General features: G+C 39.1%; 1 protein-coding gene across 1 annotated transcript in view; it reads right to left on the bottom strand.

Moving 5' to 3' along the window:
* Positions 1-2,080: 2,080 nt before the first annotated feature.
* The window catches only part of LOC124716910, a 113,565-nt gene continuing 87,665 nt past the window's right edge, over positions 2,081-27,980 (bottom strand). The window contains exons 7-10 of the mRNA XM_047243481.1: positions 14,405-14,456; positions 14,225-14,301; positions 14,070-14,121; positions 2,081-2,123 (exon numbers count right to left, since the gene is read on the bottom strand). Of these exons, the coding sequence (XP_047099437.1) occupies positions 2,110-2,123; positions 14,070-14,121; positions 14,225-14,301; positions 14,405-14,456 (195 nt within the window). The 3' untranslated portion in view covers positions 2,081-2,109. The remainder of the gene's footprint in view (positions 2,124-14,069; positions 14,122-14,224; positions 14,302-14,404; positions 14,457-27,980) is intronic.

The raw sequence follows: 27,980 nt of genomic DNA on the forward strand, positions 1-27,980 counted from the left end.
GGAGCTTTCACGCCGATCACCTGCCACCCTACCTAAAACCTCTTTCCTCATTACCCTAGCCAGCTTCATCCTGACTCACAACTTCTTCACTTAGGAAGGCCAGACATACCAACAATTAAAGGAAACAGCCATGGCTACCAGGATGGTCCCCTCGTACGCCAACCTATTTATGGGTCACTTAGAGGAAGCCTTCTTAGTTACCCAGGCCTGCCAACCCAAAGTTTGGTACAGATTTATTGATGACATCTTCATGATCTGGACTCTCAGTGAAGAAGAACTCCAGAATTTCCTCTCCAACCTCAACTCCTTTGGTTCCATCAGATTCACCTAGTCCTACTCCAAATCCCATGCCACTTTCTTTGATGTTGACCTGCATCTGTCCAATGGCCAGCTTCATACGTCCGTCCACATCAAACTCACCAACAAGCAACAGTACCTCAATTATGACAGCTACCACATATTCCACATCAAACGGTCCCTTCCCTACAGCCTACGTCTTCATGGCAAACGAATCTGCTCCAGTCCGGAATCCCTGAACCATTACACCAACAACCTGAAAACAACTTTCGCATCCCGCAACTACCCTCCCGACCTGATACAGAAGCAAATTACCAGAACCACTTCCTCATCCCCTCAAACCCAGAACCTCCCACAGAAGAACCCCAAAAGTGCCCCACTTGTGACAGGATACTTTCCGTGACTGGATCAGACTCTAAATGTGGCTCTCCAGCAGGGATACAACTTCCTCAAATCCAGCCCTGAAATGAGATCCGTCCTTCATGAAATCCTCCCCACTCCACCAGGAGTGTCTTTCCGCCGTCCACCTACCCTTCGTAACCTCTTGGTTCATCACTATGAAATCCCCAAACCACCTTCCCTACCCTCTGGCTCCTACCCTTGTAACTGCCCCCGCTGTAAAACCTGTCCCATGCACCCTCCCACCACCACCTACTCCAGTCCTGTAACCCGGAAGGTGTACATGATCAAAGGCAGAGCCACGTGTGAAAGCACCCACGTGATTTACCAACTGACCTGCCTACACCGTGAAGCTTTCTATGTGGGAATGACCAGCAACAAACTGTCCATTTGCATGAATGGACACAGGCAGACATTGTTTGTTGGTAATAAGGATCACCCTGTGGCTAAACGTGCCTTGGTGCATGGCCAGCACATCTTGGCACAGTGTTACACTGTCTGGGTTATCTGGATACTTCCCACTAACACCAACCTGTCAGAATTCCAGAGATGGGACCTTGCCCTTTAGTATATCCTCTCTTCTCGTTACCCACCAGGCCTCAACCTCCGCTAATTTCAAGTTGCCACTGCTCATACCTCACCTGTCATTCAACAACATCTTTGCGTCTGTACTTCCGCCTCGTCTGACATCTCTGCCCAAACTCTTTGCCTTTACAAATGTCTGCTTGTGTCTGTGTATGTGCAGATGGATATGTGTGTGTGTGTGTGTGTGCGAGTGTATACCTGTCCTTTTTTTCCCCTGAGGTAAGTCTTTCCGCTCCCGGGATTGAAATGACTCCTTACCCTCTCTCTTAAAACCCACATCCTTTCGTCTTTCCCTCTTTCCTGATGTACTATGATCATTTTGCTGTGCACAGGGCATGTTTGAAATTGCTATACCACTCTGAACTGCCTTTAGATGTGAGCAGCTGATTAAAATGGTTTCTGTCGATAAGAAGTTAACACATACTTAATACTTACAAGGGTAAGGTATCTGTTTATGGTAACACTGATGATTAACAATATGGTGTTGTGTGTAACTGGGAGTTTAGGAGAAATAGAACTTATTTATATGATGAAAACAAAAGTTGTAGGTCTCCATGATATCAAAGGAAGTTACATGAAGAATAAAGAAAATAGTGCATGCAGATCAGTGGTTCGTAATATACAAAATTGCGTGGAATCATTCTAGATGTAGCTATTGTAATGCTTACAGTGTCTATGGTTGTTGCAATAAGGTACAAATAACTGTACATGGATTCAGTCACAAAATATTATTGAATGAATATAAAATAAACAGAAAAATTTTACCTTTCACACGTTATCCATGATAAATGATATGTTTCTTGGTGAATAAATCGAGGCTTTAATTTATTACTCTCCTTTCCCTGCAACAATCAATGGCATGACAACAACAATTTCAATAAAGAAAGGCATGGCTGCTGTGCTCTTAATGACCTATTGTTCATTGTTTCATTAAGAGCAAATATCAAAGTTGTTAGTTTGAATGAATCTTGGCTTAACAAAGGACAATATCAAAATCTTAAATAACCTTGGAAATATCCATGTTGCCAGTAGATTTTTGTAGGAATAATGTAACATGAGGAGGAGCCTATATACTCATGGAAAGGTTAATGGAATACAAAGCCAGATACAATTCTGTTTCTCCTGATGAAGAATGTGTATTTGAAACATCTTTGTAGAGTTATGGCAAAATGTAATTTTATATGTGTATAGACTGCTTGGTGCAGAAAGAACAAAAATATTTTATTGAAATTCCAGAGCCTATTGCAGAAACTTAAAGAAACCAAGAAAAACATCATAATAGCTGATTATTTCATCATAATTTAATTAGTGAAGCAAACAGCTTGACATAATTCATAGATATGATTCAAAAATAAGATTTCAATTTACTTGAGTAAATGAACAGCCAATGACATGTATAGATAATACTCAGTGTTCAGAAAGTAACTATGCAGTGCCATGTTGCAGTGTGCTAAGTAACGACTGATTATCATCATCTTGGACAGTTTCCAGCGTCTGGCCGGGTTTCTATGGAACTTCGACCTCTCCATTGTCTTCTGTCTTGCCACCATTGCTCCGTCTTCACCTTAGTCCAGTCTTCTCCTTTCTTCTGGACACATTCCTCTACCCCTTTCAGCCATCTGTCTCTTGGTCTTCTTCTTGGTCTCTTTCCTTCCAGTTTCATCTTGTGTATCCTCTTCTCCTCCATTTTCTTAACGTGTCCATACCATCTCAGCCTTGATTTCTCTACCTCCTCCTGTAATGGTTCCACCTTCATTAACTCTCTGATCCTCTCATCTATTAACCTGTCTATGTTTGTCACTCCAATATTGTTTCTCAAGAATTTCATCTCACTAGCCCGTACTTTGCTTTTCTCTCTTCCTTTCATAACCCCGGTTTCTGATGCATATGTCAGGATTGGGACATAGTATGACTGGTATATAACCTTATATAACCTTTTTACTGATTTGGGGTACATCCTCGCTCCATGTCAGCCTTCTGACACTCTTTTGAACTGCTCCCCCCCCCCCCCTCCCCTCACTCGCTCGTTTATTTCTCTGTCATTTTTTCCATCTTCCTGTGTCGGGCTTTCAAAGTACTTGAAACTATCCGCTCTCCTCAATCATTCCCCACCAATTGTTATTCCCATTGTTCCTCTCTCCTTCTTTCTTGTTGTGATAATCGTAAGTAACAACTGATATGACTGTCAATATTAATACAACATTTTCCATTGTTTAACATACTTGAACCATATTTTAACCACATTTGAGAAGGTATTTGTATTTGTTCACAGATCCAGTTTGATTGAAGGCCAACATCTTGGGTGACATCATAGTGATTCAAGTCATCATGCTGACAATCGAATAAAGAGTGTTTCTTGTGGAGCATGTGATCTGCAATGGGGACAAGTTTACCTCAGCAAAGTTCCCAGGAGTGAAGATGCCTAACCACAACGCTACATGGAGCCTCATCACCAACTTTTGAAAGACCAGAAGCATTCATAATGCTCCAAAATCAGGTAGGCCATCCACATCCATGTCCGAAGAGAAGTAGGCGGAGGTGCAAGACATGATGCTGCAAACTCCAAAGAAATCGGTTAGACGACTAGCTCAGCAGTCACATGTGTCCTTGGGTTCTGTTCACAAGATTCTCTGGATGTCACTGTCCATGTATCTGTACAAAATGTTGGTCATGCATGAACTGAGAAACACAGATTGCCCAGCGCGTGTGTACTTTTGCAACTGGTTTCTGTCCTTCCTGCAGGACAATGGTGAGGGGATTCTTAACACAACATTTTTCACAGATGAAGCATGGTTTCACCTCTCCGGGTATGAAAATAGCCAGAATAGTCATGTGTGGACTATGGAGAATTCGATGAATTGAAGGTGTCCCCACTGCATGATCAAAAGGTTGCTGTTTGGTGCGCCGTGACTCATATACACAACATTGGGCCAATCTTTCACGACATCATAAATGCAGAATGGTACTGCACCTGCATTCTGGAGCCCTTCCTAGGTGAACTGAATGAGGGTGAAATAGGGAATGCCTAGTTCCAACAGGAGGGGGCAACTGCACATACTGTCCACAAGGCGATGAACTTTTTAAAGAACATCTTCGGTGACAGCGTCATCTCTCAAGGGTTCTGGCCTCTGCATTCACCAAACTTGGCTCCACTGGATTACGTTCTATGACGTATGTTGAAGGGAAAGGCCTATGAAGGCAATCTGCACACCATACAAGAACTCCAAGCTGCACTGACACATCACATTCAAAACATCACTCCCGATCTTCTCCACAATGTCTTCAAGAACACACACCAACATGTGCAATTGTGTCTTCAAGTTTAAGGGGATCACTACCAGCATCTCTTATAACTTCCATGACTTTAATATGGCACGTTATGAACTGCATAGTTACTTATTGAACATTCTATATGTTAACCAATTTTGCTTATAATAGGTCTTTTTGATTTAGGACTTTCTGATCACTGTGCCCTGTTTATGGAGTTACCATAAGCAAAAAACTTGCTTAAGTAAACCTACACCAAATGACAGGTAAGCACAGCAAATACCAACTTATTCGATCATAGATCAAGTAAGGCAAAGTAGACTACAGACCAAAGTGTTCCATGTTCTGAAATTGTTTCTGGAATGCTTGCAAAACTTCCTGCCCTATTGTAATGAACCTGTCCGTCTTTCTGTACACCATAGAAAAGTAGGAAATGAAGTAAAATGAATAGCTAAATACATAAAAACATCTTGTGCAAGATAATTACAGCTACATAGGGAAGTAAAACACAGCAAAAGTCCTGACTTTGTTATCTAAAATTACAAAAAAAGTATGTAAGAAAGTTGTAAATGCAGCAAAAGAACTGGCAAATAGTGAGTTACTCCATAATATTTCTGCTGACAATCCTTCAGCCATCTTCTGGTCAGTGTTTTGCATTGGAGGTTGCTAGTTCACGTCACTACCTTTATACAAAAAATACATGAGAAGATGCATGGCCAGAGGCAGCCACTACTTGAGTGACCTTTGTCAAGCTATGCCCTCTGTTCGAATACTGCTACATCTATGGTGTGTGCATAAAGTGAGACTACGTGTTTGGTCTCTGTCAGAATGCGCATTCACAGAGTTAAAATTCATATTTCAAAGTTAAATGTCAAAAATGTGTCACTGCTCATAAAATTTTTCTTTCTGAAGAAATTAAAGAAATCACCAGGTCCCAAACCTTATCCAGCTAAAGCCGCCATCATGATTAATAAGATCTTGTACTAAATGTACTTTTAAGTCCTGAATGAGATTTTCACTCTGCAGTGGAGTGTGCGCTGATATGAAACTTCCTGGCAGATTAAAACTGTGTGCCCGACCGAGACTCGAACTCGGGACCTTTGCCTTTCGCGGGCAGGTGCTCTACCATCTGAGCTACCGAAGCACGACTCACGCCCGGTACTCACAGCTTTACTTCTGCCAGTATCTCGTCTCCTACCTTCCAAACTTTACAGAAGCTCTCCTGCGACCCTTGCAGAACTAGCACTCCTGAAAGAAAGGATAGAGTGGAGACATGGCTTAGTCACAGCCTGGGGGATGTTTCCAGGAGTGCTAGTTCTGCAAGGTTCGCAGGAGAGCTTCTGCAAAGTTTGGAAGGTAGGAGACGAGATACTGGCAGAAGTAAAGCTGTGAGTACCGGGCGTGAGTCGTGCTTCGGTAGCTCAGATGGTAGAGCACCTGCCCGCGAAAGGCAAAGGTCCCGAGTTCGAGTCTCGGTCGGGCACACAGTTTTAATCTGCCAGGAAGTTTCACATCAGCGCACACTCCGCTGCAGAGTGAAAATCTCATTCTGGAAACATCCCCCAGGCTGTGGCTAAGCCATGTCTCCACTATATCCTTTCTTTCAGGAGTGCTAGTTCTGCAAGGTTCGCAGGAGAGCTTCTGTAAAGTTTGAAAAGTAGGAGACGAGATACTGGCAGAAGTAAAGCTGTGAGTACCGGGCGTGAGTCGTGCTTCGGCAGCTCAGATGGTAGAGCACCTGCCCGCGAAAGGCAAAGGTCCCGAGTTCGAGTCTCGGTCGGGCACACAGTTTTAATCTGCCAGGAAGTTTCTTACTTTTAAGTCCTTAATAATTAAATCCCAGAAGGATCTCATTGAGGCCAATATTTCCATGGAAGAGTAATCTACATCTACATCTACATTTATACTCTGCAAGCCACCCAACGGTGTGTGGCGGAGGGCACTTTACGTGCCACTGTCATTACCTCCCTCTCCTGTTCCAGTCGCGTATGGTTCGCGGGAAGAACGACTGCCGGAAAGCTTCCGTGCGTGCTCGAATCTCTCTAATTTTACATTCGTGATCTCCTCTGGAGGTATAAGTAGGGGGAAGCAATATATTCGATACCTCATCCAGAAATGCACCCTCTTGAAACCTGGACAGCAAGCTACACCGCCATGCAGAGCGCCTCTCTTGCAGAGTCTGCTGCTTGAGTTAGCTAAACATCTCCGTAACGCTATCACGCTTACCAAATAGCCCTGGGATGAAATGCGCTGCTCTTCTTTGGATCTTCTCTATCTCCTCCGTCAACCCGACCTGGTACGGATCCCACACTGATGAGCAATACTCAAGTATAGGTCGAACGAGTGTTTTGTAAGCCACCTTCTTTGTTGATGGACTACATTTTCTAAAGACTCTCCCAATGAATCTCAACCTGGTACCCGCATTACCAACAAGTACTTTTATATGATCATTCCACTTCAAATCGTTCCGCATGCACACTCCCACATATTTTACAGAAGTAACTGCTACCAGTGTCTGTTCTGCTATCATATAATCATACAATAAAGGATCCTTCTTTCTATGTATTCGCAATACATTACATTTGTCTATGTTAAGGGTCAGTTGCCACTCGCTGCACCAAGTGCCTATCTGCTACAGATCTTTCTGCATTTCGCTGCAATTTTCTAATGCTGCAACTTCTCTATATACTACAGCATCACCCGCGAAAAGCCGCATGGAATTTCCGATACTATCTACTATGTCATTTATATATATTGTGAAAAGCAATGGTCCCGTAACACTCCCCTGTGGCACGCCAGAGGTTACTTTAACATCTGTAGACGTCTCTCCATTGAGAACAACATGCTGTGTTCTGTTTGCTAAAAACTCTTCAATCCAGCCACACAGCTGGTCTGATATTCTGTAGGCTCTTACTTTGTTTATCAGGCGACAGTGCGGAACTGTATCGAATGCCTTCCTGAAGTCAAGGAAAATGGCATCTACCTGGGAGCCTCTATCTAATATTTTCTGGGTCTCATGAACAAATAAACTGAGTTGGGTCTCACACGATTGCTGTTTCTGGAATCCATGTTGATTCCTACAGAGTAGATTCTGGGTTTCCAGAAACGACATGATACGCGAGCAAAAAACGTGTTTTAAAATTCTACAACAGACTGACGTCAGAGATATACGTCTACAGTTTTGCGCATCTGCTCAGTGACTTTTCTTAAAGACTGGGACTACCTGTGCTCTTTTCCAATCATTTGGAACCTTCCGTTCCTCTAGAGACTTGCGGTACATGGCTGTTAGAAGGGGGGCAAGTTCTTTCACTTACTCTGTGTAGAATCGAATTGGTATCCCATCAGGTCCAGTGGACTTTTCTCTGTTGAGTGATTTCAGTTGCTTTTCTGTTCCTTGGACACTTATTTCGATGTCAGCCATTTTTTCATTTGTGCGAGGATTTAGAGAAGGAACTGCAGTGCGGTCTTCCTCTGTGAAACAGCTTTGGAAAAAGGTGTTTAGTATTTCAGCTTTACGTGTGTCATCCTCTGTTTTAAAGCCATTATCATCCCGGAGTGGCTGGATATGCTGTTTCGAGCCACTTACTGATTTGACGTAAGACCAGAACTTCCTAGGATTTTCTGTCAAGTCAGTACATATAATTTTACTTTCGAATTCACTGAACGCTTCACGCATAGCCCTCCTTACACTAACTTTGACATCGTTTAGCTTCTGTTTGTCTGAGAGGTTTTGGCTGCGTTTAAACTTAGAGTGAAGCTCTCTTTGCTTTCGCAGTAGTTCGCTAACTTTGTTGTTGTACCACGGTGGGTTTTTCCCGTCCCTCACAGTTTTACTCGGCACGTACCTGTCTAAAACGCATTTTACGATTGTCTTGAACTTTTTCCATAAACACTCAACATTGTCAGTGTCAGAACAGAAATTTTCATTTTGATCTGTTAGGTAGTCTGAAATCTGCCTTCTATTACTCTTGCTAAACAGACAAACCTTCCTCCTTTTTTTTATATTCCCATTTACTTCTATATTCAGGGATGCTGCAACGGCCTTATGATATCTGATTCCCTGTTCTGTGCTTACAGAGTCAAATAGTTCAGGTCTGTTTGTTATCAGTAGGTCCAAGATATTATCTCCATGAGTCAGTTCTCTGTTTAATTGCTGGAGGTAATTTTCGGATAGTGCACTCAGTATAATGTCACTTGATGCTCTGCCCCTACCACCCGTCCTAAACATCTGAGTGTCCCAGTCTATATCTGGTAAATTTAAATCTCCACCTAAGACTATAACATGCTTAGGAAATTTATGTGAATTGTATTCCAGATTTTCTCTCAGTTGTTCTGCCACTAATGCTGCTGAGTCGGGAGATCCGTGGGATATCCTGTGGAGGTACAATGCTCGGCTATGGCTGACCTACTGGACTGTGAAAGGTGAGTGTGGCAATCATTTTCAATGCATCTTTCATATACTTTGCACATTGTCTGACTAATGTAGACTTTGCCACAATGAGAAGGTACTCTGTAGATTCCAACATTCCGCAATCCCAGATTGACCTTTGCTGAACTGAGAAGAGCACAAGTCTTTGTACATGGGTGAAAATTTACTTTGACGTGATGTTTTGTAAGATTTTTTCTAAGTTTTATTAAATATTGCCAACATACGGGAGAAACACCCTCGATTTAAACTGCTCCTTCTCTTGCTCTTATGGGTGATCACTTTCTTCTTCCTTCTTCCTTAAAGCTGTGCTGATCTGATGTGGACAATATCCATTAACTTTGAACACTGACGGCAGGTGTTCCCACTTCTTTGCAAGTCTGTTTCCATCAGACACAACATGTACTCAGTGCACCAACATTCGAAGTGTACCAACAGTCTATGATGGATGGTGGCAGCTAGACACCTGCAAATACAAGCCTGTATGTGTGGGTTTATGGTAGATGGAATGCCACAATGATTCATCCATTTTCCATCTGACCAAGACATCTTGAAATGGCAGGCAGCCCCCCTTCTCTATATCCATCATAAATTTGATATTCACATGTATAGAACTCAGCTGCTGAAAGAAAAACTTAACAGTTCTTCTTTACCACAGAACCACTCTACAAAAGAATAATTCCACAGATCAACAGAAAGCTAAAAGTTCTGCTGAACCAATGCCCTCGCCTCAAAGTCTTCCATAAAAAAAGTTTGCTACCAGAGGGGAGAGGGGTCTATCCATGGAAACACCATCAATTTTCTCAAAATATTCACTGTTGCATAAAAAGTAGGGTGAGGAAAGGGCATAATGAAATAGCACTGATATATCAGCTTTGAACTTACTGCTGATAAGTGACAAAGAATCCTTGAGAGGTACCCTAGTGAAGAGTGAGACAACATTGAAGCTTACTAATAAGTCCAACTCATTGAATTGAAGTGCCTTCAGTCTTCTAATAAAGCCACCAGAGATGTGAGTATGATGTGAACATTTCACTGCAGAATGTATCAGCCGCTTGGGATAGCCGTGTGGTCTGAGGTGCCTTGCCACGGTTCATGCAGTGCCCCCCATTGGAGGTTCGAGTCCTCCCTCGGCCATGGGTGTGTGTGTTGTCCTTAGCATAAGTTACTTTAAGTTAGATGAAGTAGTGTGTAAGCCTAGAGACCAATGACCTCAGCAGTTTGGTCCCATAGGAACTTACCACCACCATAACAGAATGTCTCAGTAAAGACCCAAGATGTCTACCTAAGTCACACGTTGGAGTTTCGATACTGCTCCCAACAGGATGTAATGGAAGATCCCATTTATGTATTTTTGGAAGACCATATAACCGTCGTGGAACAAAGGTGTGGGATCTTAAACAATTTGCAACTTCTTAAAATCTTAATTGCCACACTTTTTGCAGCATCTGAATCCTATCCACAAGAATATCAAATTTATGATGGAAGCAGAGACGAGCGGCTGTCTGCCATTTCTGGACGTCTTGGTCAGACAGAAAGTGGATGGATCGTTGGGACATACCATTAACCGTAAGCCCACATACCTGTATTTGCAGGTCTCTAGCTCTCACCATCTGTCACAAACTATGGGCATCCTGCAAATGTTGGTGCCCAGGCACATAGTGTGTCTGATGGAGACAGCCTTGCAAAGGAGCTGGAACACCTCCAATCAACGTTAAAAGGTAATGGATATTCTCCACATCAGATCAGCACAGATTTAAGGAAGGAGAAAGTGACCACCCATAAGAGCAAAAGGAGAAGGACACTTTAAGCCCAGGGATTCCTCCAATATGTAGGCAAAATTTCATCACAATTAGGGAGAATCTTAAGAAAATATCACATCACAGTAATCTTTCTTCCACCTACAAAGACCTGTGCTCTTCTCAGTTCAGCAAAGGGCATCTGGGATTGTAGAAGGCTGGAATCTACAGAAAACCATGTCAGTGTGGCAAAGCCTACATTGGTCAGGCGATGTGCACCGTGTGTGAAAGATACATTGAACATGATCACCACACTCGCCTTTAGCAGCCCAGTAACTCACCCACAGCCAAGCAGTGTATCTCCACAGGACATTTCATAGATTACTCTGCCACACAGATCTTGGTCTCGCCAAGATCCTTCTGGGATTCAGTTATTAAGGCATTGGTGGAAATGTGTTTAGCACAAGATGTTATTAATCATGATGGCAGCTTTCAACTGGATAAGTTGTGGGAACCAGCGATATCTTTAATTTCTTCGGAAAGAAAAATTTTATGACCTATGACCAATCTAGTGACATTTAATATTATTAATTTTTACACCTGAATTTTAACTCATAAGTGTGCATTCCAACAGAGAGTGTGGATGTATTATCACATTATGCAGGTGCCATAGATGGATGCTCGTGCTCTATTCAAAGAGTGCGCATAACTTGACAGAGGTTGCTCATGTAGTGGCTGTCTTTGCACTTGTGTCTTCACACCTATTTTTGGCATAAAGGTAGCAACATGAACTAGCAGCCTCCACTGCAAAACACTCACCTGTAGGTTGAATGGTTGTTAGCTGAAATATCATGGCAGGAAGTTGACATTACCTGGCTGAAAACCTGAAACTTCATAGAATACTCTTTACAGCATGAAAATTTCAAGAGCCAAATAATAGCTTAATTTTGGGTAGTGAATACAAGTTAAAGGCATTATAGCCAGTGATCAAAGCTGAAAGAGGCACTACTCCTAAGGGCCATGATATTTCCAAAATTTATCTTGATAGAGGGCAAATGTGTTGTAAATCTTGCTCAAATTTCACAACTATCAATTTTTTTTTAAACCTAAAAAAAAGACATTAATGTGGAAAAATACATAGCTAAGGTAAATTTCTTTGACATTTAGGAATTTGAAGGCAAAATTTTCAGTACATTCAGCAAAAGTACTGCAAAAGATGTGGAAAAATGCAATACTACCACTAAAAAGTAAAACATGAGCATGTGGGATGAATACCAACAAAAGTGTTAAAAGCAGTATATAAAATAATTGTGCAGCCACTGCCCACAATAGTTAATCAATCCTTTGCAGAAGGATGTTTTCCCGGTACCGTGCAGTATGCACTAGCTAAACCAATATTCAAAAAAGGCACAAAAGAATGTATGGGAAACTAACATCCAACCTATCTTCTTCTATCACTATCAGAAATATTTAAAAAGGCTGTTGCAACAAAAATTCGAATTTTCATACAAAAATTTAATATAATTTCAAAAAATCGATGTGGGTTTCATTAGAATATTACTCACAGTCAGCACTTCTGATAAAGTTTGTTTGCTTTGCACACTTCTATTTTAGATTACATGGATTGTAAAACTTTGAGTCTAGTTATTTCTAGTGCAAAGAGTATATTTAGATGAAAATTAAATTATTAGTGCCACCCTAGTTGTTAATTTCCAAATAAAATGAACACATTTATTTAACAAGGCGGAGACTCTTATCTGGAAATGCAGTACCTCTACTCAATTGTGAGGCTTGCTGTTGACAACATGAACCCATTTAAAAGGAACAACAGCATCCATTTATGTCATGCAAGACAAGGGATGTTGATTTGTTAGGGAGTAACGTTCCAAGTTCTGTTTATGTAATCAACATATATTGAAATTTCTAAATTGTATCATATAAGATGATCCTCTCAAAGGAATATCAGAGGTAAATGTATCCCACCATACTGTAACTTCCATGGAATACCTGAGGGCGCAGAAAACCATTGTAATATTTTTTGGAGTTTTTAGTAAGAGTGAAGATAGAAGTTAATTTAACATGGGAGTTAATGTTAGAATTTTTTAGTGTGAGTCAGAATTTGTTAATATTTTGCTAGGGTGTTGTATGAAAGCAATATTTGTTCGACTCATAAACTCAAGTATATGCACATTTACATGAAATTAATATATGTGTACAGTGGTTTGCTCAGTGTGGAAATGGGGGTGTGTGTAAAAGATGCAAATGAGTAATTCTGATATTTGAGAGTTTTTTTGCACACTAAATTGTTGATTTAGTCTTAAGTGGGGATATGTCACTAAGAGGTGATGAGAATTACATGTATACCATTGTGTTAGAAGTCTGAAATCGAAAACATTAGGGGTGATCATATAACAAGAAATTAAAAAATAAACCAAATTTAAAAGGCAAATCATCCCTTATGTACAATTCAACAAAGTGTGCAGCAGTGCAACATATATTTTCAATAAGTATACATAAGAGTTGAAGGCTAATATTGATAAATCAAAGATTTTCAACCCTACTCATTCTACTTCCTACAGGAAACTTCAAGTCCACTTAATTCTTTTGTGGCATTTGCAGATCAGTGAAATGATTGGAAAATTAGGAAAACTCTTTTCATGGATTAATATAAATAATTACTTGAGTATATTATAACCACAATTCAATTAAATTAAGAATCAAGAAAGTATTTAAAATTGTTAACCTGATGTAACTGTCAATGAGATTTTAAACCCTACATTTCCTTGTGTTTTCCCAAACCAATCTGGATGAACACCAGAATGGTTCCTACTGATATGCTGTAACAGTCATTTTCCCTATTTCTAGCCCGTTATCAAGATGTGTAGTGTAGGATAAACTTGTATGATAAATATTTATCATTTTTATTATTATTATTGTCATATTTTCAGTTTGTTACTCTATTGTTATGTGTTTGGATACAATAGATTTTACCATTAAATAATGTTCTGGAGAAGTAATATTGTATTCTATGATCTTATGTTTTTATATTCTATGATCACATGTCACTATAAACAGGAGCAATAGACAAAAAAGTAAAGTTAAAATTACTCATAGTTATCCCCACAGAATCAACAAATTCAAGCATTCCAGCAATTTATTTGCCTCTGTTTCCTATACAGAAAACAGCATGGCCCCAATAATCTTATGGTAAATCATGACCCAACAGAAATGCATAAAGCAGCTCTGCATATTTTAAACTCAGCATGTGGTACCACTAACTCATCATTAAAGATTAACTTCTCTTCTTAATCACCATAAATGTAAAACAAAATCCATATATGTTGCTCAAACTATACCTTGAAGCATCTCCTTGTATGCTTTTCGGGCAGAATAACCACGGAATATTTTCTGCAAGAAAATCAAATGAATAAATACAAAGGAAATGTTGAGTGACACAAAAATTTTACTCAGCTCTTGAAGTAGCTTTTGGCAGTGAAACTGTTTGACCAACCTGTATTAATACACAAGCTACACTGGCTTGCTCCCTTGTTATATTGTGTTTGTTTAAAATATTATCTGTGGCAACATCTGAAAATGAAATATGTTATCTGTTATATTGTAGTTACTGGAACCAGAAATATTTGTATATTTTAAGACCTGAGGGAATATAAGACAAGAATGACTTTGTTACCTGTTTTCAGTTGTTTCACATACTTTCTCGCAGCATGTCCTCGATAAATGCGCTGGAAAAGAAATACTTTTTAACAGCTAGATAAAGTAGATGTAATACAATGATTCAGAAATATTTGTGAAAAAAAAGAAAAAGTCACATGAGAGAACTGTAGAATGTTTTTAAAAATGTCTAGATAATACTGATGTTCAGAAGGATAAATTCCAGTTCCTGCCCCAGAAAGAAACAAAGAATAGGTTTGTGAGGGTGGGGAATGAGGAGCAGGTCATTCAGACTATGGACTGAAGGGCACTGATCCATTGTGAGGAGAAGAGGTGACAAAGGTTAAGTACTAACCAGCTATCTTGTCACTTGTAAATTAACAGAAACTTTGAGACAGTCACATAGTTGAGACAGTTCTACATGGAAACAACTGAAAATGATATTGAAAGGTTCTGGACATTTCACTGTAGAATATAGCATTTTTCTGCTAATCAATTATGGGTAGTAGAAAATCAGAATCATCAACAAATGAATTTTCAGTCTACTGGTTCATTTCTCAATAATTTTTATTGCTTTTAGATTAGATCCATTTTTCTTTTTCTTCCCAATGAAATCTTCTGATACTTAAATTTTCTCAATTATGAACTGATTGATGTTTTCAAAAAATTTTAGATAAGACATTACACATTATTTATCATTGTACAAACACACTCAACTACTCTTATCTAGAACCAGTCATATGTTTCAGTGGCTTGCTATTGTAACTGTTGAAGTTCGTGTTGAAAGCTTCCATTGCATTCTGATATAAAAGGACATCTCCACTTCAGCAGACGCTATGGTTAAAAACCAGCCAGTTCGATGTTTCAGACAGAATAGATGCATAAACAGAAATAGTTAATAATGAATATATTTTAAAATGAAAAACAAAACTGAAAGCTATTTATATTAGTTTGCTATTACGCTATTTAATTACTCTCATCATACCATCTACCATGAAGCACATGAATAGGTCTATATATCTGTTTCTTCAATTGGAAAACTATGTGTTACAGGAGAATACGAGCACACAGGCATGGATATTAGATACTTCTGTGATCTGTTTTAAACTTCATGTTTACAAAAGAATGAAAAACATGTGAACATTTTAAGTGGCCTTGCATCTTGCACAAAGCAAGCTGAGAAAAATTATACAAACAAGAACCTCAAAGAAATAATGCTTTCTGAGGTTACAATAAAATTTGGACAGGGAATTAGATTTGCATCTGTTAGATAATTCAACAAGATCAAACTGGAATACTTCTCAACAGAGACCTTACAAAAAATGATATTAATCAAATGCCAAACTAAAGGCAATGGCTACTACTTCAAGAAAATCTGCCAGAGTTAACGGTCACAATTGCTTGAGGTGTGCATCCTTGTGGCAATGTATGTGTGTTTTCATTTCTTTTTTGAAAAAAGCTTTGGCCAAAAGCTTAGTGTGTAATAGCCTTTTTGTTGTACCTTTCTACACCTCAAAGTGTCATCTTTACAATGACCAGTAATCTACCCTTCTCATAGTAGTTGATATTCCAACCTGGACTTTCCACTGTTTAACAGGCATATGTATATAATAAAAGACAAAAAATTCATTTTACTAACATTAGACACAGCAAGCTTATAGTGGAAGTATACGTTTCAATCTCTATGAAAACTCTTGGCCAACCTACTGATACCTCTACTCTAAAAACAAGTTATCATAAAGAAATTTAAATACAAGAAATTTATTTGACTACATAATCCTATTATAACTGCAAGTAAAATTATCTGAGTCTGGGAAATAAACCCAAAGAATAATAATATCAAGACTTCAGGAACATGGTAGTACCAGTGTCAGTGACATATATATGTTCACTTGCATGAAAATTAATTAACCGCATAACTCACATCTAAAAAAATATTATCTACATTTTCTACCATCTGATTTTTCTGAAGTGACAGATACTCCATCACTCTTGTGAAACTTGTGATTGTGTCATTCATCACTATTTATATTCCTGTTCTTTTCAGTTAATGTAAAAACATTTTTTTCTCAATTAATCATTGTAATTTTCTCACTTTTTTATTCATCACATATTGTGTTTATTGACTAAAATTTATTCTAAATACTTTCAAATCCTCATCATGAAAGATTATCACCTTGTTACTGTAGTACATATCCAATATATGTTCCACTATGAATTGTGTGGATGGATTTTTGAAGCTGTAACACCATAAAAGGAACAATCATAATGTGTATGTAAGAGTATAATATAGTCGATCTGCTATTACAATCAAATCATATGATATTGAAAGTACTGGTTCTTATAAATCTGTAGCAATGACATTATTACAATACTTCAGTTAAGTAAACCTCCTTAACCAACTAAACACTCCCAACATGAGGTGATGCATCAACTTTTAATAATTTTTGTGACATTTTTGTGGTCAGTCACTTGAACAGTTTCAGTGTTAATTTGTAAATTCTCCCATCCTGAACATCACATTGAAAGGTTCCCCAACAATAAAAATGTCTCTTTAGCATAATTAACTTCATCTTACTCATTAGTTGTCATAACTTCCACCATATATATCTTCCTGACAACTGCTTCATTAATCCATTTAAATTTCTCCTTACCTGTTACTTGTTCAATAAACACTGACTTCCATTCAATATTACACCATTTAGTGAATGATAAAAGTACTGTATCCTTGTCAGATTCCATCACAGGTTACAAAATTTTTCAGCCCCTAAGTAGCTCCTACCTCTATTCACTGTAGGAAAAATTATATTTCCTTCCAAGTTACTCTTTCCTTTAATTTTCTCTGCATTTCTGATATCTTCTTCACAAACATTTATTGTTTTTTTTTCTTTTTTAAATGTATTTCTTCAGAAATTAATTAAAATATCCTCAAAATTTTCTGATTACAATCATGTAAATCTGAATTATTTGAAGTGTAACAAAGCTCTACTTTCAAACACTTTTCTCAAATATTGTAGGAGATTAGCCATTTGTTGTCTCTTGCTTCTCATACCTTGTGCATTAATAAGGTCACACAATAGAGATGCTTAGACCATTTGCTGACTTTAGTCAAACTTTGGAAACTATTGTGAATATAATGCTAAATTAATGCAAAGTATAGGGCAACAAGTGGATCATGGCCCATGAAATGATCACATTGTGCTTCCTTATGAATCAAACTAATATAAAGTGTCAAGATTTTCAGTAGGATGAATCAATCACAATTGCATGAGGTTTCATTGAGCATTATTTTCTGGCAAAATGTCAAAATGGCATTTTGATTATTTTTACGCAGGGTGTTTTGGTAAGAGCATACTAAAATGTAAGAAGACACAGAGACTGCTCCACTGAACAATTTGAGGTAGGGAACCTAGGGTAAGGAACCTGGAGTCAGAGAAGCCAGCTTAAGGAAATATGGAAGTAAACTTGTCTACCACTTTGTCTAGAATTACTGTTTTCCAGCTTATTTACAACTAACATGTGTGCAAGTTTACACATACTTTGCTGTTTATTTATATGTAAATTCTTTATTTCCTGCAAGGAAACAAGGAGGTAGCCTTCATATCTTCTACCTGGCTGTCTGAATGGTCACCTGTATTTGAGGTTCGTGGAAAGAGTTTTACCTGAGTTGTTGGAGAACATATCTTTGGCTGTTCATAAGAGGTTGGGGATACAACATGAGAGTGCACCACCTCATATCAGTGTGGATATATGCAACCATGTCAATGCCATATTTCCATGGCCTGTGAGGACACCTAACCTGAATCCCTTTGATTATTTCCTATGGCGATATCTAAAGTCACTTGTGTTTGAGACCCCAGTGGATACAGAGATGGAATTAGTTGCCAGAATTGTAGCTGCCTGTGATGTGATTCAAAACACACCAGGAATATTGGTCAGAGGGCATCAGAAACTTGTTCACCATTGTCATCCTAGCATTGAGGTTGATGACCATCAGTTTCAGCACATTTTGTAAGATACAGTACAAGGGGTATATTCACTGTGTCAGTGATGGTATTTGCAGTTAACTGTAACTAATGTAAATAAGGAAGTACTCAGTAATGTGATTTTATTTCTATTATCTCCTTAAGATTGCTTCTCCGACCCCCTGCTCCCTACCTCAAACTGTTCAGTGAAGCCTGTCCTGTTAAATTTTTGCACACTGTCACAGAAACATTCTGTATAAGCAGAGTTGCAAGCTGATTTGTCCCCTCTGAGTTCCATGAGGTGGGTGGAGGGAGAGAACACAGTTGAGAACTGGCATGATCTACTGTGCTCCACCTCAAATGCCATGTGGAAATATCTCAGTGGGGATTGCTTGCAACATACTGGGCTAGTAACAGGCCCCTTGTAGAGCTTATCTGACAGTCACAATATTTGTGTATGAGACTTTAGTTGGTTATAACTTTGATGCCTTCATTATGCAGACCAAATTCCTCTGGCCCTGTACAGCACTCAGGTCCAATCAAAGTCAGACATAGCCCAAACTTTGCCACCACCAATTTGTCTTTCCACCTGAGATCAGCATATCTCATATGCTCCAAGCAGCACTGCAAAATGCAAATTTATGACTAGCCTATACACTGTAGCCTGCACTCAAACTAAAAGCTGTAAATGGCAGGTGTGCACAATCACACTGGGTACCTGGCTGTGACAGCTATACCATAGGTGTCCTGCTGTAGTTGAATGATTGTTTTTATATCACGTTTCTTCAACATTTTTCTGATCTTTGTTTTTAGTGGCTCCAAATATGGTGGAAATGCCAATTGTGACATCTGGCTTACCTGTTTTGTTGCATCTGGTTTTCATGAATCTTGAAGTCTCATAGCTCATCAAACTGAAAGAATATACTGAGGACTAATGCCTGGCAGCAGATTTTCAAGTGATGCATACTGGTCACAAAATGAGTTTTAAAACTGTTTCAGCCTAATATATTCTATTATAGTTGGCAACCAGTTCCAGTGTCACAATTCACAATATATACAAGTAAATGGAAATGCATCTCCTCCTTCATAATCCCAGAAGTAAGGAGAATCACTCAGCTACAGAACACCATCATAGATCTGATTAAAGTTAACAGTGGAAGAATAAATGACAGACGTATGATTAAAATGCAGTAGATTGAAAGAGAAATGTCTTTTGCATGCTGCACATGAAGGGTTTTTTTTTTTTTTTTTTTTTTGCATTTAACTTGTGCACATAGACACATTTCACCTTGTTTACAAGGCATCTTCAGTGGCGTCCTGAAAAATTACATGATTTTTTTTTTCCCCCATTTTCACATACAGATTATTGTTTGCACATGCAGGTTATAAATTTAAAAGAGTTCACTGAACTTTTTATAATAAAATGGAAAGGTACTTACAGAGCAGTGTCTAATTCATTACTTATAAGCTCTCTCATGTGGCAAACTGGTTCAAAGTTTGTAGTTTTCCTTTTGGTCACTATTTTTGAAATATAGTACTGTAACTGTCGTTTTTGTGTCAGGAGTGTCATTCATTTCTGTAATTTTACACACCTAGGAAAGAAAGGGAATTTGTGATCGTCTAACTGGGACTTTTGTCTATTATATGATCACTTTGCGTTAACACTGGGTCATTACAGTACTCATATTCACTTGGGCATTTAGTACTAATTTCTTTTCAGCTTTTCTTTCTTTGTGATAATATTCTTGTAAGGTTAGGTGGTGTCTTTCAATATTCATTCTAACTATTTTCATTTTCTCTCTTGTAGCAGATTTGTGATTATTTTCTCTTAAATGTTAAGCAGAATTTGAGAGTCTTGTCCCATATTTCCATTCTCTGATACATTATTAGTACTGGGAGTCAAATGTTCTGTTGGTTTGTGCTACATGTCTTCCATCACATGTGTTGTACTGTAGTAGACACATTGATGCTTTCTGGGGAGAGTAAAACTCTCTAAGTTCGAACAGCTGGGGTTACTCAATCACATGGAAGTATCAACAGCCACCAGCTGGGAAGCACAAACATTCAACACCAAAAACATTACTCATTCACGAAGACAGCAGCCTCAAAACTCTTGTGTGAGACTGCGAATGGGCTCAGCAGAAAGAGATCAGAAGAGCACAGCCCAAATTGCCTTTGTTCCTCTTGTAACACTATGTATGACACAAGACCATGTAGCAGGAGTTTGACTAAGCAGTAAAGACATTGTAACGAATTCGTTAAGGAAATGTAGCATAACTGAAGACCACTGACAACTCAAGACGAGCACAACTGATTCAATCATTACAGATGATATCGGAGACTGGAGCCTCTCCTTGATGACATAAATATTCCACGCCTACTAGCTTAGAGCACTCAGCCAGTAAGAATGATGGTGTTCATGTTGTTCACACTTGATCCTTTGGTTATGATATGATAACATCTTGTGTGTGAGAATGTTCTAATGATGGTATTACCCCAGCTGTCTCATGAGAAGATCAGCAATCCATAGCCATGAATAATGAAGTCGAGCATCCAGTACAACAGCCAGCACAGATGGGCAGTCTACAAGTCTACCAGCAGGACTCCAATCCAGGGCAGAAGCTGATCTAAAACTCCAGTGTCACACTAGTCTGATGGCCTACTGTACTAGTGGGGAAGGTTCAGCACTCAGTATAACATCACTGCATCCAGCATCATGGTCCACCTGATGGAACAACAACGGACAGTGATCTGGGGGGGGGGATTAAATGCTCCCCAAAACAGCATGGGTATCAAACACACACATCACAGCCAGTGCCTTCTCCAAGCAGGGCTGTCAATGGGGCATGCTTATCTTGCCATCAGGCAGCAAACCGCTACACCTGGGTATCATCAGCTTTCACTTTTGAGTGATGCAGCATATTCGGTAGCTGTGATGCTGCTGGATTCAGCAGATTCCTCTCTGAATTTTATAGACACCAGTTATCATAGAAGATGTAGCAATGACTTGTATTTTGAGTAATAAATGGAACAATGTTGAATAATATTTTATTGCATGTAACAATGTCACACATGTCCTTGGTCTGCATCCTGATGAAACAGTAGGAGTTTCCAGCCCAGCCGTGGGTAACCCCTACACTACTACTGACTAACATGAATATATTTGCAGCCAGGAAACTTGTCAATGCATCCTTCAGTGTCATTAATTTTCTTTCTGTGACTTAAATGTCCTGACTAACCACTTCACCTCTGAGTTTGATACTGGATAAAAGGGGGCAGTTGTCAGGTACATGACTCCGTTCCTTTTGCATTAATTCTGGAGGCAGATGAGGGTAACTGTGTATCACTATCTGATACAGGGGTCAGTAGTGCATCCTCTATGGCAAATATGGTTGGTAAAGGCCAGATCACAGTTGCTATTGTTACTGACTGCAACTAGCCAATATATGGGAAATCTGAGATTGTGACCACATCTAAAAGCCACATGGCACCCTTGAACATTCCAGCAATGTCTATGTGCACTTAATCTCAAGGGTGTTCAGGCTTGATCAATGAACAAATATGCTGGGGCACAACCAATTGATTTTGCATACATTGCAGTCCATATGCTCTATTTTAGTGTCTCTTTTCGGCTGCTAAACATTACTTCAGGTCATTACCTTCATTTGACAAATGGAGCATCTGGATGATCCAGGGCCAGAACAAAGTGCGAGTAAGTATCTAGGATTATGACTTGTTGGTAACCAGCAACAAGACAGCATCCAAACCACTGAGGTGAGGTCAGAGTAAAAAATACATCTTGAAAACTGGAAGTGTTTCCTTGAGTAAGTGCCTCTTGGTAATATGACAAACAAATCTAGTAAGCAGCAGATTCTGAGCTACAACCTACTGTACGTTGTGGGCAGTAACATGGAATGACTGCAGTTTCCATTGAATATTGTGGTTGATGCGAAGCACGTGGCTTCCTATAAATCACAGTCCTTATGCGGGTCATTAGGAAGGCAAGACAGAACTTTGGCATATGCCTGCTGTACAATGGTCCTACGATGACTATCAAAAACAATGCCCACTGCTGCAGCCGCCATGCCATTTTTTCCAGCAGTCTTGATCATGTATTAAACAACAACATTAGTAGCTTATGGTCAGCAATCACGTGTAGTATCACCACACACAAAAACAAAATTCTTTGACACCTTAGATTACTGCCAGGGCTTCTTTTTCCACTTGTGAATAATTTAACTTTGCTGCTGACAGCATTTTGGAAGTGAAAGCAAGTGATGGTTCTGTGGTGTCAGAGTTTTTATGTGACAGTACTGTGCCTACCCCATACAGTGATGTGTCCATCACAGGAATGGGGCATTTGCCTAGCATAAAAGTAGCCAGACAAGGAGCAGATTTCAGGCACTTTTTTAACTGAAGATATGGTTTCTGTCATTTTTCTGAATGTACAAGATTAACCCATTTTCCACAGCTGGTGTAATAGGTATGTTATTTGGGCTCCTTCAGCATAAACTTGGTGTAATAGTTAATTTTAACCATTAAAAACTCATTAAGATTCATAAAGGCAGGAAGGTGAAGTGTCAAGTCAACAAGCTCGCCTGTAGGTTACTTACAGTAAGTCACCCCTGACCCACGGTTCTTTCCCAAAATCTACTCATTTTCCTAGATCTCTCCAGTCCTTTTCCTTCACCCTTATTTCATCCGCTTCAACCCATCTGCCTGAAGAAGGAGCCACTGGCTCTGCAAGCTTGCCAATCACAACAGTCTTTAATGTGTGTGTTCTGCCACTGCTTGTTGAGTAAATTTTTTATCTACTCAATTAAATAATTTAATCAATAATTGATTGTTTTCATTGTTACACATTATGAATGGTATCAGGTGGACATGGCAAAAATGAAGCTGTGCCCATTTCATAAACGATAAGTGCACTACAAAATCACTGGCACAACTGAGTGAGGGAACAAAAACTTCTCCAAATTCCTCATATAACTTCTCTTAGTCTATGAATGGCATGCTGGTTGACATTAGATTGACCAGATTGGCTATATGAAAACTGAATAACGAAAATGTATCCAGTCCAAATACATTGGCAGTCAATGGTCAATGGGGCAGTACTGGGTTGGTGCAAAAGTTCATAGCATATTTCCAAGTTTAATAAACACAACAGACACACATAATAGAGACTTTAGTCATCAATAATATATTCTCCTTCACTATTTACAATGATCTGCCAACACCGTGGTAATTTCTCGATGCTACAATTGTAGGAATCACATGATTTTGAGGTGAAGAACATATCAAGCCATGTTCGGAGTGCATTTTCATTTGGAAAGGAAGTTACTTGAAGATTATTCAATAGAGAGTGGAGAAGGTGCAAACTGAGGGCACAAGATCAGGTGAATAAGGTGCAAGTGGAATGACTGTCCAACCCAACTCATACATTAGTGTTTTTTATGTGTCTAGCAGAATGTGGACAAGTATCATTGTGGAGTAGCATCACTTCAGACAGTCATTCTCATCACTGTTCTTGGAATGCATCTGCAAGACATCTCAGTTGTTGACAATAGATGTCACGGTCACACCTCAGTGAAGTAATTTGTAGCACACCATGTTGATGCTGCTCCACCACATGCATAACATTATCTTTTGAGCATGCATGCAAATCTTTGTATCATCTTCAATCTTCTTCCTGGTTTTCATGTATTATTTGTGTTGCATTCTGTCACTGTATGTGCATGTTTGTGTGGTGTTTTGTTGTGCTGTTGTTTTTGGCTTTGTATGTATTGTGTTTATTGACAGGGTAGGAATTGTCGGTGTTGTTCATGAGCCAACTGATGATGAGCAATCAGAGATCTATATACAGCCAACCACTGATTTTTGTGATTTTGGTTTAGAGCAAGCGGTACCTATACAACCCATTTTAGAACCTTACCCACTGCATGCACATGTAGCATGATGGTGGAATGATCACAGTTCATCACATTTGCCAGTTCTCAAGTACACTGACATGGATTGTTTTCATCTTCGTTACACCCTGAAGGTCTTCCTCAAAGTGGAGAGTCACTAATGTCAAAACAATCCTCCTTAAAATAAGAAAACCTTATTCTTTTGTGCTCTATTCAATGGCATTATCATCGTACATGACACAAATGTTTCTGGCTGCCTCTGCTGATTTCATCCCTCTATTGAACTCAGACAGAAGACTATGTCAAAAATGTTCCAATTTCTTCACTTAACGCTCCATTTTCTACCATCCACAGTTCCACTCACTATCTCTAAATGACAAAATGGCAGTATGTTAAATAAAAACAGTTGACTACAAATGAAAAATGACAATTGATGAATAAACCCATAAGAACCAGAATACCAACATGCAAAACAAAAATCCTACAAACTGATACACCAACTTAATAACTAACATAAATGTTAGATGTCAAACTACATTTTTATATTTAGCTAGTAATGAAAGACAGCCTTTGAGCACATTTTCATGGGTTGCTGCTCTGGCTTGTGCAATGAACCTATGTAATTACAAATTTACAACATGATTAGAGATGTGGCAGAGTGAATATCAACCTGAAGCTCCATCTTGATGTTGCTGATGACTAAAGTCAACAGGGCTGGAATTTGATCAACATGGATACTGGTGTGTTAACGCTGATATGAGCCCTAGAACATGGCTGAGCCATAAGACATGCCCTTTTCCTGGCATGAACAATGTATTACATCATGCTACAAGCAATTTTGCCCAGCATGCCTGCAAAGGTAATTCGGTCATGCTTTCTGGGGCTTTAAGCTACTGGGTTTGATTGACAGCAATGACGTGGAGGAGTGGCTTCTATCTGCTGCCACATAGGTTGTGTAAGATCAATGTCACCTCTAAACTCACTTTTATGAGCATCTACCAATGATGGGGCACTGTTTCCTAACTGCTGATGTTGCTCATATTTGCTGTACTGTCAAGTGGTAGTGAGACAGAAGATGATTACTTGAAATGTCATCAGATGCACACCAGTTACAACACTGACTTATGGCCATTTGTGCTCCTACTAACTCATCACCCAATGCTTGTTGCACTGAGAATGCTATTTCAAATGCCCGAGCAATTTTAAGAATATCGCTAAGTGTTAGGTCTCACGATCAAAATGCCTTAGCAATGATGAGAGGCCACGCAAATCTGTGGTCCGTGTCACATACTGATAATTCCACATTGACTAAATTTGAGTCTTGGAGCCACAATATGATTTTGCTGGCAGAAATTGTCAGTCAAGAAATCACAAATGAAAGACTAATAGGTTCGATCAACATTCGCAACTTATGAACTACATAATATGACTGACTACTTGAAGACAATAACAAAGTACTTTGACATTCAGGACCTGGAATGTTACTTTCCTTGCAATGGAGCTGGAAACCACAAAGGCAGATGATGAAAAGTTCTCAGATTTTCAGCTAGTTGGTAGTGTTTAATGACTGTGATGTTTCAAAGACTGTCACACTCATCACCTTCTGAAGAAGTATTGATATACTGTGGTTGTTGAAATAGTGTGCTCCATCCAGCTCGCTGAGCTGGCTGTGGGCAGCAGGGTTCTGTGAGGACAGCATGTGGGTAGGGAGATGAGGCTGCAATGGTGGGGGAAGTGGGGACGACCAATGCGTCTTGTATGCAGAACAGAGCAGGGCAGGCTCTGCTCATATTGCCATTAGTGTGAGATTCCATGCCAAGCTGAGTACATATCCTTTGTCCCTAATGACCACATTTTCATTTATCCTTATTCCATTGAGTCCTTGATAATGTTGTCTCAATAGCTGGTTGCTCGTCACAGTACCTTGGTGTTCTGAAAGTCTTCATGCTATGCTATGCTATCACTATTTGCGTGTGTGACCGAGTCATACAGTACTGACGTGCTCCTCACTGAGATGCAGCAACGTATTTGTCCAATGAACTAGTGACCACATTACAAGAGATGCTGTACAACCCAGACATGTCCAGAAAGTGTCTTTCACAGAGCCAAGATACTCTTTCATTTCATGTGGTAGTCAAAAAACAGTTCTCATGTTGTATTTTTTCGAGCAGCCTCAAAATTTTGGCTGAGACTGATCCCAAATGAAGAAGGAAAATAAGTCTCTGATCTTCTTCCTTCCCCTCTTCGGTTTGCTGCGTCTTTCCTCTTCTTGAATAACCTACTAATCTGTTCTTCAGTGTACCCATTTTTCCAGAACATTTCCTTCAAGTACAGTATATACCAGTGTGGTTAGCACTGTCTGCCATTACAATGAACAATGGCAGCTCATTGCCTGGAGGTACACATCTATGTAGGTTTTCTTCCTACATACTGTATGGTTTCTTCTTTTTTATCATGTCCAAGAAAGAAATACAAACATTCTCCTCTATTTCCATAGTAAATGCAGTGTTTTGATGGATGTTGTTAAGGTGGTCAAGAAACTTGTCTAGTGCTGCCTACATTGCTCCCACACCATGAAAGTATTGTCAATATATTGGAAGAAGTGCTCATGTTTTTTTGAGCGGTTTGAATGGCCACATCCTCAGAGTGTACAATGCTGTGATCTCAGGAGCCAGTGCGGCTCCTATGACCACTCCGCCCATTTGTTCACAAACTTCTCTGTTGCTGTTGAAGTTGGAGGTCATTAGTGCATGTTCAAAAACTTTAACTATTTGTAGCTTGAAACATTGAGTAAGTAGCAATTGTTTGCTGATGATGCTGTGGTGTACAGTAAGATGTTGAAGTTGAGTGCCTATGGGATGATACAAGATGACTTAGACAAAATGTCTGGTTGGTGCGCTGAATGGCAGCTAGTGCTAAATGTGGAAAAATCTAAGTTAATGAGGATGAGTAGGAAGAACAAACCTGTTTACAGCATGTCTCTGCAGCTGAAAAGTCAGTTGAAGACCTGGTAAAGGAAAGATGACAGACAACAAGAAACCAGAAGTGAAGCCTTGAAGGGAAAGACAATCCAGAGTACAAATGTGGTGCCTTCTGAAGAAGTGAAATAAGGAAAAAAGTTAGGTTGAACTTTAAACTGCATTTCCTGAAAAGTTTATTTTTTAAAGTTTATGTCCCATTCCTCAGATTCTATGAATGTTAGAGTTATGAAATTTTGTACACATATTTCTGTAAACCAAATAAACGTTGTCTCAAGAGCAAGCTGAGATATGGGGTATAGTGCTTGGAATTTTGCATCGATTTAAAATTGTACTTGTGGAATTATAATTAAAAAATTATGAAAATTCTCCTATTTCACCTATTCCAAAAACCTCATGAGAGAAGCTTACAACATATAAAGAGATGAAACAGAGAAATCTTTGTAGAAATCTCTTGAATACTTTCTGAGAAAAAGCAACATAAATTATTTTTTGAAAATAAAAATTCAAATTTTATTCAAAAAAATTTGAATATATATAATCAAAGGATTTTATATGTAAATGTGTTACTTTCATGTAAAGTGTGGTACAAAATTTCATTGCCGTATCTCCAAAACTGTGGATTTGGCTATCACAAAATTGGCTGAGTTCTTCATGTGGTGACTGCAGTGATTCACAATGGGTTTTAGAAGCATTGCCAGATATTTACCTAGTCCTTAATTGTGAGGTCTAATGGTGTCAATTAC

The sequence above is a fragment of the Schistocerca piceifrons genome, chromosome 1, assembly GCF_021461385.2.
Source record: "Schistocerca piceifrons isolate TAMUIC-IGC-003096 chromosome 1, iqSchPice1.1, whole genome shotgun sequence".
Lineage (NCBI taxonomy): Eukaryota > Metazoa > Arthropoda > Insecta > Orthoptera > Acrididae > Schistocerca > Schistocerca piceifrons.